The 12,604-nt window shown below is 35.6% G+C and overlaps 1 protein-coding gene across 2 annotated transcripts in view; it reads right to left on the bottom strand.

Annotated features, from left to right (window-relative positions):
- Positions 1-12,604, bottom strand: part of LOC121322215 (obg-like ATPase 1) — a 43,242-nt gene that overhangs the window by 20,521 nt on the left and 10,117 nt on the right. For both annotated transcript variants that reach the window (XM_041261834.1, XM_041261835.1), the window contains exon 5: positions 1,629-1,804. In XM_041261834.1, coding sequence (XP_041117768.1) covers positions 1,629-1,804 — 176 coding nt within the window. The remainder of the gene's footprint in view (positions 1-1,628; positions 1,805-12,604) is intronic.

Raw genomic sequence — 12,604 nt, 5'->3', positions numbered from 1 at the left:
ACAAAGCATAGCTAAACTGTGCATTCTGGACAGGAATCAAAACTCCATGCTTGAACAGGTAAAACACAATGTAAAGGAATCATTGTGGTTAGATACCATTATCAAAGCCTATTATGAAACCAATGTTTTCCGCAAACAGTGATACAGGACCATTTTGTGCAATACGCCAAATTAAATTTCACAAAGAAAGGTATGTAATTCAATAGACTGGAGAGAACAAGCCTTAATACACCACACTTACACTTCAATTGGTGTCTCTACTACATTTCCTATTTTATCAAAAAAAAAAAAAAAAAAAAAAAAAAAAAAAGAAAAAAAAAACCTTGAAGGTCTGGTTTGTTAAAATTGCCAAAAATATTGTAGTTTAAGCTGTGGGACCCCAAGCTCCCTCACGGTCTATAACAGTATTAGGAGGTGGCTTTAAATTATGTCTTCAATCTCTTAAATTAAAAACCCCTAGTGAAATCAAATTTTTTTACTTACGTGTAATTGCGCTTTTACAAAATGTATATATATAATATATATATATATATATATATATATATATATATATATGTTTTGTTTTCTTTCAAAGAGCCAGGCACAACACCTTTAAAAGAGGAAAACGTATTCATCTCACCTAAATTTGCTCCCCTGGTTTAATTTGAGCTCTTTTCTTTTCAATCTTGGTAAGTCCCTTGAATTTTTATTTTGTATAAATGAAGGTATAGCCCATACTCGCTTCCATACGTAGGAGCAGGTTCATTTTCCTACCCAGAATCCTACTGGAAAATGCGGCAGAGAATTCAGGGAAGTGAAACTTGACCAAACAAGCTGGATTTTATGATTTGGGGATTGTCACCACCTGAGTTCATGAGAAGGAAACTAAAATGAGATTAAACTCATTTGTTTGGTCACAGTTCAGCGTTCCACAAAGTTTTTAGGAATGAAAGAAAAACCTTTATGCTAACTTTTCAGGTTCTATCACAAAACAATGTCATTAACGTGTGTAAGGGTGCTGTGTTAATTTAGTTTGACAGTTAGTTTATTAACGTTAAGTTAACCCTACGTAACGCCCATTATTTTTGCCTCTGTCATTGTGATAGTCTGAAACACACCCACCAGCTAATTTCATAGTACATAGCGATTTAAGCTTTCTGACCGTATTATTTTGCTTTATGAAGGTGAATAGAATTCCACGACAGAGTATTTAATGAGTGCAATTTTCTTAGACTACAGAGAAGATAAATGTAGGTACCGTCAAAACAAAACACAAACATTTATATTGTACCTTACATATCATTCTTGGCTGTCACCTTTTTGTATTATTAAACATCAGTGAGACAGGGCTGGTGAAGTGATTGAGTATTACTTTACACGAAAAGAGGCTGGTAGAAGCACTTTCATTAGCCTAGCACTGTGACCCTGGGTCAGCAGCTGAATAAGTAACTAACTACTAATGATTTCTACCACAATTGGCCTATGACCTCTGATCAGTCTGAATTTTATGTGCAAAATAAAATAAGATAAAATAAAATAAAATAAAAACAAAAACAGACTAGTGCATTCAATCATGTTTCAAAGAAACATACCTCAGGAAAGGACTTCTGAAAACTTACATAATGAGAATCCTAGATTATTTGACTTACATATTCTGGTTTTAATTTTTTGTCAGTTCCTCTTACAGCCACCTTCTCCAGTTTGTCTATGATTGGCATGATAAGCTCTTCATCCTTTAGCCTTAGTTCCTCGTGGATGATTTCAATGTCTCGGACAGGATCGACAGACCCTTCCACATGGATAATGTCTTCATCTTCAAAAGCACCTGAAAACAGCATGGGCTCATTATTTACATAATCCAAATAATGAATGCTAGCAATGCATCATTATTTGCGCTGGTAGTTGCCAAGAGACAGAGATAAGGTGTAAAATACTTAGTTCAGTGTTACAATTCAGATCCTTTGTACATACATTTGGGGGTGAATACATCTTAAATGCAGTCACACATCCATTCCTGCAGTTGTAAGTTTTTAGAGGAGAAGTACTGTAATTTTTATTTATATATATATATATATATATATATATATATATATATATATATATATATATATATATATATATATATATATATATATATATATATATATTGTGATGATGTGTATGTACCAAACGTCAATTTGGAGGCTTTTGGACCCTGGGGATAGCCACACACATTGTATGATGACAAATGTAACAATTGCTTAATTGTATAGTTAATGTAACAATTGCTTAATTGTATAGTTAATGGGCAAATGCTGATCAGATGCGAGTGATCAAGTTGGGGTTAAAAAGGTTTTCAGTTGGTGTGTTCAAGAGAGAGAGAGAAAAGAAACTGAACAGTGGAAAGGTGTGTCGGACAAAGAAAGAGTTTTCTGTTAACGAAACAAAGGTACGGGTTCTGACAAAAGTGCTTGAATGTGATTTGGATTAGGTGATTTATGGAATTAATTTAAACAGGGGAACAGGCTTACCCTGCCCTGCATTAGACAGAACTACTATTAACCAGTTTAGTTAGCGCCTAAAGAAGGGCTAGGTTTTGTTTTGTGTTTTTGTTTGTTTGAAACATCAGTTTGCTAATAAACGTACGCCACAGTGTTTAAAGAGCACTTCCATTGTATCGTGTAATAATTAAATTTTAATAATTATTTAAAAATAATTAAATAAGAGAGACATACACCTGTTTGAAAGAACAACACGGACTCCGGCTGAAATATATATATACATCATATATATATATATATATATATATATATATATATATATATATATATATATATATATATATATATATATATATAGTACCAGTCAAAAGTTTGAGCCCTGAATGTAAGGGAGCAGAAAATGGCAAAATACGCTCAGTTAAGCAAAGAAAAAAGACAGTCTGTAATTACTTTAAGAAATGAAGGTCAATCTTTAAGACAAATTGCAAGAACTTTGCAAGTGTCTGTAACTGCTGTGGCCAAGACCATCAAACGACTTGAAGAAACTGGCACTCATGAGGGCAGAACAAGGTCAGGCAGGCCAAGGGTGACCTCAGAATCAGAGAACAAGTTCATTCGAGTCACAAGTCTGCGAAACCGGCGATTAACTGCCCCTGTAATACAAGCTCAGCTAAATGTTACTAAAAAGTACAGATATTTCAACATCAACTGTTCAGAGGAGATTGCGTGAAGCTGGCCTAACTGGAAGAATTGCTGCAAAGAAACCATTGTTAAGAATGCAGAGAGTGAGTGAGAGACTTGCCTGGGCCAAAACACACAAAAACTGGACACCTGAGGAGAGGAAGTCGGTCTTATGGACCGATGAGTCAAAATTTGAAATATTTGGGTCCAACCACCGAGTATTTGTAAGACGCAGAGAGGGTGAGCGCATGAGTTCTGCATGTGTGGTTCCCACTGCCTCCTCCATGCTTGACAGTGTCATGGTCTGGGGTTGCTTTGCTGGTGACAGAGTTGGTGATCTTTACCAAGTCCATGGCAAGCTCAACCAGCATGGCTAGCATAGCATACTTCAGAGGCATGCCATTCCATCAGGATTACAGCTAGTTGGGCAGTCCTTCATTCTTCAGCAAGATAATGACGCGAAACACACCTCAAAGTTGTGCAAGAACTATCTGGCGAAGAAGGAAAGTGAAGGACAACTCAACCTAATGACCTGGCCTGCCCAGTCTCCAGACCTCAATCCCATAGAACTTATATGGGACGAACTGGGCAGAAGTCAAAGCAAAGCTACCCACAAGTGCCCCACATCTCTGGGAAGCTGGGAAGACATGTCAGATGATTTCTTGCTGAAACTTGTTAACCAAATGCCTCGTGTTTGTGAGGCTGTTATTAAGGCAAGGGTGGCTATTTTGAGGAAACCAAGATTCAGAGACAATTTTCAATTTTCTTGAACATTGCTTTGATATCCTTATGTTTTGTATATTGAAACATGTGTTTTCATGTTCAAGTATTTACAGAAATGTATACGACGTAAAACACTGTCAATTATGAAAAAAACCTAGTTTCCAGCAAGTGTACTCAAACTTTTGACTGGTACTATATATATATATATATATATATATATATATATATATATATATATATATATATATATATATATATATATATATATATATATATATATACACATACATACAGCTCTGGAAAAAATTAAGAGACCACTGCAAATTTTTCTTAAATCAGCATCTCTACATGTATGGCAGCCATTCCATTCCAGTGTCTGTTGAATTCCAACACAGGCACACCTCATTCTACTGAATGAGGTACTGATTAGGGGATCACCTGAACCAAATCTTATTTAACGAGGAAAAGTATAAAAACCACTCCTGTGGTCATCACTATCCTCTTGCAATAGGACCAGCTGGATGGCAAAACAGTGCTAGTAGTACCTCAAAAGTAATTGGAATCAAAAAATAACTATTGACCATGCCCAAAGAGTTGAAAAGGAAAGTTTTGAGTGAGGAAAAGAAGGGTTCAATTCTGGCTTTACTGGCAGAGGGATACAGTGAGCGTCGGGTTGCTTCCATCCTTAAAATTTCAAAGACTGCGGTTCATAAGAACAAGGTCAAGCAGCACACATTGGGGACAACAAAGCTACAGACCGGTAGAGGGCGAAAACGACTCTCCACTGACCGGGATGACCGCCAACTCATTCGAATGTCACTCAGCAACCGTAGGATGACATCAAGTGACCTACAAAAAGAATGGCAAACGGCAGCTGGGGTGAAGTGCACGGCGAGGACGGTTCGAAACAGGCTCCTAGGGGCAGGGCTGAAGTCGTGCAAAGCTAGAAAAAAGCCCTTCATCAATGAGAAGCAAAGAAGAGCCAGGCTGAGGTTTGCAAAAGACCATAAGGACTGGACCGTAGAGGACTGGAGTAAGGTCATCTTCTCTGATGAGTCCAATTTTCAGCTTTGCCCAATACCTGGTCATCTAATGGTTAGACGGAGACCTGGAGAAACCTACAAGCCACAGTGTCTCGCACCCACTGTGAAATGTGGTGGAGGATCGGTGATGATCTGGGGGTGCTTCAGCAAGGCTGGAATCGGGCAGATTTGTCTTTGTGAAGGACGCATGAATCAAGCCAAGTACAAGGTTGTCCTGGAAGAAAACTTGCTTCCTTCTGCTCTGACAATGTTCCCCAACTCTGAGGATTGGTTTTTCCAGCAGGACAATGCTCCATGCCACACAGCCAGGCCAATCAAGGTGTGGATGGAGGACCACCAGATCAAGACCCTGTCATGGCCAGCCCAATCTCCAGACCTGAACCCCATTGAAAACCTCTGGAATGTGATCAAGAGTAAGATGGATGGTCACTAGCCATCAAACAAAGCCGAGCTGCTTGAATTTTTGAGCCAGGAGTGGCATAAAGTCACCCAACATCAATGTGAAAGACTGGTGGAGAGCATGCCAAGACGCATGAAAGCTGTGCTTGAAAATCAGGGTTATTCCACCAAATATTGATTTCTGAACTCTTCCTAAGTTAAAACATTAGTATTGTGTTGTTTAAAAATGAATATTAACTTATTTTCTTTGCATTATTCGAGGTCTGACAACACTGCATCTTTCGTGTTATTTTGACCAGTTGTCATTTTCTGCAAATAAATGCTCTAAATGACAATATAGTAAAACCAGAGAAACGGATAATTTTGCAGTGGTCTCTTAATTTTTTCCAGAGCTGTATTATGTGTGTGTGTGTGTGTGTGTGTGTATATATATATATATATATATATATATATATATATATATATATATATATATATATATATATATATATATATATATATATATATATATATATATATATATACATATATACACACACACACACACCACACACACCGCAGGAAAAGTTCTTCTTCAAAAAGAATCAATTATTTTATTACATTTTAAATTCTTTACAGGAAGCAATATGTCTCCATAGTTTGACATATTTCGAAGCGGTAGTTTTAAATTATGTTTAAATTATTCATAAAGGGTCTTTTATGTATCTGCTGTATTACGCCACATTCTACAGAAAGGCAGATTTAGAATATTTTCCAAACTGTACTGTAAGCAGGTAACTAGGCAACAGGCATGCCATCAGGCTGCAGTGGCAGGAGTAGGATTTAAACTTGAACCGTAAACTAGGACCACTGATCATGGAATAATAAGATAAATGATTTAAAAAACAAACAAAAAAAAAAAAACAACTCAGTGGTCTGAACAAACAGTGGAAAGTATACGACATCACAGCTGTTGATAGTGGTTTAAACTTTAAGTCCACCCTGATCTCTACCTGTGCAGTTGGAATGAATAAATGTACACTCTACAGCAAGACTGCCAGCTGAAACTCAATATTAGTTGTTATAATATTTTATTTTAATCACCTTTATATCCATTGTTTTGAGTAACAATGCCAATGAAACAGTATTACAACACGAAAAGACATTAGAATGATTGTCAACCAGAGTAAGGTTTCCATGGTTAATTCTGTTACTTAATCAAAAGTGTGTCCCACTTTTTATAAACTCAAAAAGAGCTATTAAGGAACTTAACAATACCATTAATATGAAGTACAACAAAATAGAAACTAGTTATAAAAAACAGCCGATTTAGTTTGCTGCTTAAATGTCGACACACATGGGAATTTTTAGTCGTATTGAAAATATTACAGAAAAAAAAAAAAAAAAACGCCTTTACTGAATCACAACATTTAGGAGCATAAAAATGAAAGAAAGAAAAAGGCTGAAATCAGTCTCTCTTCTCTAAATCAATCTGCTTTGTTGCGATGGTCCTGATGGTGATTAGATAATGAACCACTTAGGCACACAATTTACAAAGCAGCTCATTTCATCGTCCTGATTCCAGGGTATGGGTTTAAGGCCATCCAAAAGAGCAGAAGAAGGTGCATTTGTCACATGAGTGACAACTATTCACACAAACCTAACAAAATGGTGCTGGCCCTTATTAGAAACACATGCTATTACAGTACCCTATCACAGACTTAAAGTGCAGTTAGGGCCATAATTTCAAACTGCTAACTGGAAACAGAAGGGAAAAACAACCACATATCACTTAAGTATGCTCTCTGACTCTTGCCCTTTCAGAACATGATGTGGCACGATAATGCACCCTACCTTTACATGCAGTTACCATAGGTAAACCATCAGAATACTGGAAAGCAGAGTGCTTTTTGACAGCTGAGGGTTAGAACACGGTCAAGATAATTTACAGATGTCTCTTGTATCAATCACAGGTTTCTTAATGTATAATTGACATAGGTAAATAATATTCACATGTACTGAAGCACGTGCACAATTAATGACTTCAGAAACAAAATTGGTCTGGGGGAAAAAAAACGTAATAGCCAAATTTGCATTTGAACACCTGCTGCTTAGACTCAGTGGGTGAAAAAGAGACAAATGGCTTAGCCATAGGAACAGATGAGGTCGTCCTTTGATTTTGGTAAGTGAGCTCCAGTGGTTGACATGCAAATTGCCCATTACAAATTAGGTAGGAAAAGTGGGTAAAAATGAATTTAAAAAGAAAAGAAAAAAAAAGCCCAATACACTATCTTAATTCGGTTTTGGGGGTTAATTTAAGTTTTCTGTTCTATGTATTATTTTGCAATTCCTTTTACTGACAGCAGTCCTGTAGCATGTCAGCATCCAGCCTCACACACAGCACACTCAAAAAAACTGGTGTTTTTTTTTTTTTTTCTTAACTCCCGCCCCCCTTTCCCAAGTGAGACGATTCCTCACCACATCACTGAGTGGAACTCTCTCCCAATGCAGAGTGGAGATCAAGAAACTCACCAAATGTTCAGAGCCTTAATCACATTCACAACCATTTGAAAAGAAAACAAAATGGGACGTTACAAACCTCAATATAAACAACTATTCAGAAAGTCTATTACACAGACACTCGCAGGCATTCCAGGATGTGAACAATTAAGAGGTTCTCCAGAACTGTTGGGGGCAAAAACGGTCCTCATTTTATCAATACCAAATGTGAAGCCGAAACATTCATATCAGACTTTCATACAACGAACCAGGTTTTTCTTTCTTCTTGACACTACGACATTCTAACACAAAAAATATTTGCAAGTGTTTTACTATTACCTTTCCCAGAATATAGTCTGGAAATACTGCGGTTGTGTAGCAAACTTTACAGACAAATTACAACATTAAAAAATAAATAAATCTTGTTTTTGTGCCTGTGGCACCAATTTAGAAATCAAAGTGTAGATTGTTCTAGTTATTTAAACAATGTGGACCTTTCACTTTTCCACTCTCTAAACAGTGACTGATTTCACTGTAGATATGTCTGGAAATTTGGTATAAAGCACCATATTGACAATATAATAAAGGCAAATGAGGGGATTACTATCACACCCATATTACAGAAAGATACAATAACAGTTTGTTATGCATTCAGCTGAGCAGTACCACTGCACTTCGCTGTAGGCTGTTATCAAGCAATTCATTCTCTTGCTAAAATGAAGTTATCCAATTACTCTTTGACTAATCAGGGCTGTTTTGGCTTTTTTTTTTCTTTTTCAGAGGTACTTAACAGTATAAACAGTTCACTTACAAGAAACGGAAGAGGGCTAATCAGTGGAATTATTGTTTTGCTGCTACAATTTAGAATCTTAAATGTATGCACTGATTAGTATGAAGATTTGCTATTGTATGCTGTGTTCATGTATGAACTGCAAGCTACCAAAATGTACCATGCATTTTCGATGTTGCATCTCAAAACTGACCTGTTATATATATAAAAAAAAAAATAAAAATTGTAAACTCTAGCGTTTAATAGTAGTCATAAAATATCATGCAATACCCAGATTGGCATCATAGATGACAGGCTTCAAAACACCACAACTTGATCAGCACTGTTTACATAAAATTGTGGTTGTTGAAGCTGCTCTCACTCTGGCATCTGTCGTCCATGGGAACCTTGGGACCGTCCTCCTGTTAAAGCTCCCATAATGCATACAAAACTGCGCTATGAACAAAAACATACAGGGAGCGTAGTATAGTATCAGAACTCTTCATTATAAACACTTGTCAGAGAAAAAAAGTGCTTAAATACTGTAATACAAACTTTTTTTATTATATATTTACACATTTATCAATAACCTTACTAATGATGTTCCATTCAGCAAGAGAAAAACCGCGGATATTACATTATATAAATATAGGGTTAATACATGGCAGATCAATCACCCTCGAAACCAAAGGTTCATGGATTTCAATATAAATATGTATTTATAAAGAGAGCTACCCAAAGTTATTGTATTGCTTTACTGGGGCTTTCACTTGTATATCACTTATTGTTACTCGGTTTCTCATTTTAGTTTGGCAGGTTAAGAAATATATATATTTTTAATAATAAACAAATACATTTTCTTGTATTACGTTTCATTTAATAATTTGTAATTATGAAATGAAACACAACATAAGAATGGCAACTTGAAACAATTATAAAAAAAAATTGTAATTATTAATTACAATTTTTATCCTTCTATATTTTGTTTTAGGTTGCCATTCTTTTTTGTATTGTTGTATTTAATGAGCTAATAAACTGCTAGCCATGTATTATTATTATTATTATTATTATTATTATTGTTATTACTCTTCAATATAATGCATACTGTATGTTCTGTAGGTTTGAAAGTTCCGATGAAAAAAGTTATTGTAGTTTTTAAGTAGAAATAAATAAATAAATAAATAAATAAAAACATTTAATCAGGAATCTTTTTGTGACTGTTCTTAGGGTTGGAAAAATGTTATTAGAATAAATTGATAATCTGGATTATTTTCAAATATCGAATTGACTTGTAAAAGTGAGTCACTCATCACTAGAAACCAATGCATACATTATATCTGAAACAAATAAAAAATTAAAAATTAAAACTGCTATTAAGTGTTTAGTAATTTCCCCTTCAATGTCATTCTTGTTCTATCTATGTTTATTGTCTAAAACTTACTGTATGTTCTTATGTATCTTATTTCAGGAATGATCAGAGTTAAAAGCTACACAAAAAAGTGTTGCAAGACAGCATCCCTTGTTTAATTACGCAAGCAAATTTGCATTAAAAATGATATATTTATATTATACTTGGTCTACAGCAGCTAATCATCAAGCAGACTACATTAACAGACAGCTTCTATTTTCAGAGTTCTTCATTCCAAAGTAATTTGCTTTAATTTCACCCAATTTAACCCATACTTCACACCATCTCCATTCAGCATTAATAGCAGTGCTCCATGCATAAGGAAAAAAAGGGGAAATCTCCACAATTAGTGCCTTAACAACTGCATCCAGTCAGGCCTTTAAGAAGACGGCACTTAGACTGTGGCGCCAAACAAAGCCACAATGAAGACTTTAAAAAAAAAAAAAAAAACAACACACCACTGGCTCAGAAGTCAAGTCTATCGTGGCATTTAACATTTTACCACTTCAGTTACTGTATGTTTTAAAAAGACCAATAGCAGGTGTGCCTTTATTGACTGAACAAAAGCCTTCATCTTCATTTAGCCCCTTTATTTATTTAGCCTCTCGAGTAAATGTCTGAATTAAAGACATACTGTACTCTAGCTCTCCCACTCTTTCTCTCTTTCTCTCACATCATACCTGTAATTTACAAAAGATCACAGCTTTGCATAAGACAAAGTAACAACTGTTTTACAGTCTGCGAAAGTAGTTTTTCTGGTTGGGAGAAAAAAAAAAAGATATATTTAAAAATATGTTGTCCCTTTGAAGTACAGTACAATGGTCATTTACTACAAAATGAGCAGATACCAAAATAAACATTCCAATCATGTTTAAACTGGTTCAAGACAACATGTCAACGATATAACTGTACAAGCCTTACGGTATCATGCAACATCCTTTACATGCCATCACATGTAAAATGAGGAAACAGCATACCAAACAAATTTACACTACATTCTTGCACAAGTTTTTTTTTGTTTTTATGAATCTGTAACACAAGTCTCAAAACAGCAATTTATCTGGCATTTTTATAATTGTGTAACCTTCCATGAAGCTTAATGTCATTCTGTTACTCTGGGAACCAAACCTCTACTTACAGGTTATAGCTTTCTTACGCAAGATTCACTGTAACTCAGGGTATCAAAATGAAACGGTTTGTACTTGTATTATTTCTTGTTTACACCCAGCACAGTTTGTGAAACAGAATTCGGTCTCCGAGTAGCTGAACTTAAAGAATAAGTAGCAGGGTTCCGAAAGAATATAGCGTTGCACGTCCCCACGTGCTGCTACAACTGTTTAAATAACGTACCTGTCATATTTCTTTGCACTGTTAACATCCTGAAAACGTTTTACACTATAGCTTTAAAATCTGCTTCAAAGGTCTTTTAAAAATGGCCGCTCTAGTGCATTGGGGTTTGAGATCTGTCCTCTAAATAAATCACTGCAGGAACAGTGATTTAAAAATAAATAAATAAAAAATGTGGGCAACAATCATTACACTATTCTGTGCACTACAGCGGCCATTTTCAAAAGAGCTTTGAAACAAGTTGTCAGGATGGTAACAATGAAAAGAAAAATTACAGGTATGTTATTTACACAGTTGCAGCAACACATGGGGACGTGCAATATTATATTTTTCGGAGCCCCGCTAATTAGTCTTTAAGGATCGAGTTGTTAAGCTGAGGTCTGCAAATGGAAGAGATGAATTTGAATCCACAACAGACATATTTGCTCTGGCCTTAAAATGTTTCAAACAGGACTATACAATTAGATAAGAAATGGGCTACAAATAAAAGTCACTGGTACATTCTGTAATTCAGAGTGATCACAGTGCAGGGAATACAACAACACAGGCACTCCATGAATCAATAACTAACAGCTTGATGTAAAGTAAAAATAAATAGCCTACATCTTCCAATCTACTTGTAATCATCTCAAATAAATCTGAAAAGCACCATCCGAGGGGACAATCGGCTAAATGTTTTGATTCCTGAAATGCAGGATGTTACGACCTGGTATATGTTACCATGTTTACATCTATTTTATTACATCGCATACAAATATAAAATGAGGAAGTCAATTATTCTGAGAGCACAGAATGAAATTTCCAATTTATACATCTGTTGTGTGACTGAGCTAGAGAATAAATACAACACAAAATGTCATAATCCTAAAAAAAGAAAAAAAATCCTTTTCATTTTCTTCACTGTATTTTAAGAGCAGGGCTGAGTAGGCTATGATTGAAAGAAGCTATCTTATGCACATCACTGTTGTCCCACATCATTCAGAGAACAAACCTTTTTAGATCTTCAACTACCTTAGGAGTGCTGATTGCACAGGCACCAGCAATTTCCGAACCGATGGCCACCTGAACAATGATGTGTTCAGTTTTCAGCCCCTCAAGCTTTTCAAAGGTGAATCATTTCACAGTTTGGAACTGGATCTCCATAGCAACTTCTCTTTGAGGGGTTTAGAATCACCATCCAGTAATTCTATGATCATCAGGCTCAGCCATTCCCAATAGTTCTTTTCACAGCAGATGGAAAAGGAAGCCTTGAAATTTTAGAGTCTATTTCAGACAATTCATCTGGCAGCCTATTAGA

This window comes from Polyodon spathula, chromosome 10 (genome assembly GCF_017654505.1).
Source record: "Polyodon spathula isolate WHYD16114869_AA chromosome 10, ASM1765450v1, whole genome shotgun sequence".
Classification (NCBI taxonomy): domain Eukaryota; kingdom Metazoa; phylum Chordata; class Actinopteri; order Acipenseriformes; family Polyodontidae; genus Polyodon; species Polyodon spathula.
This window is presented reverse-complemented; position numbering and strand designations above follow the sequence as displayed.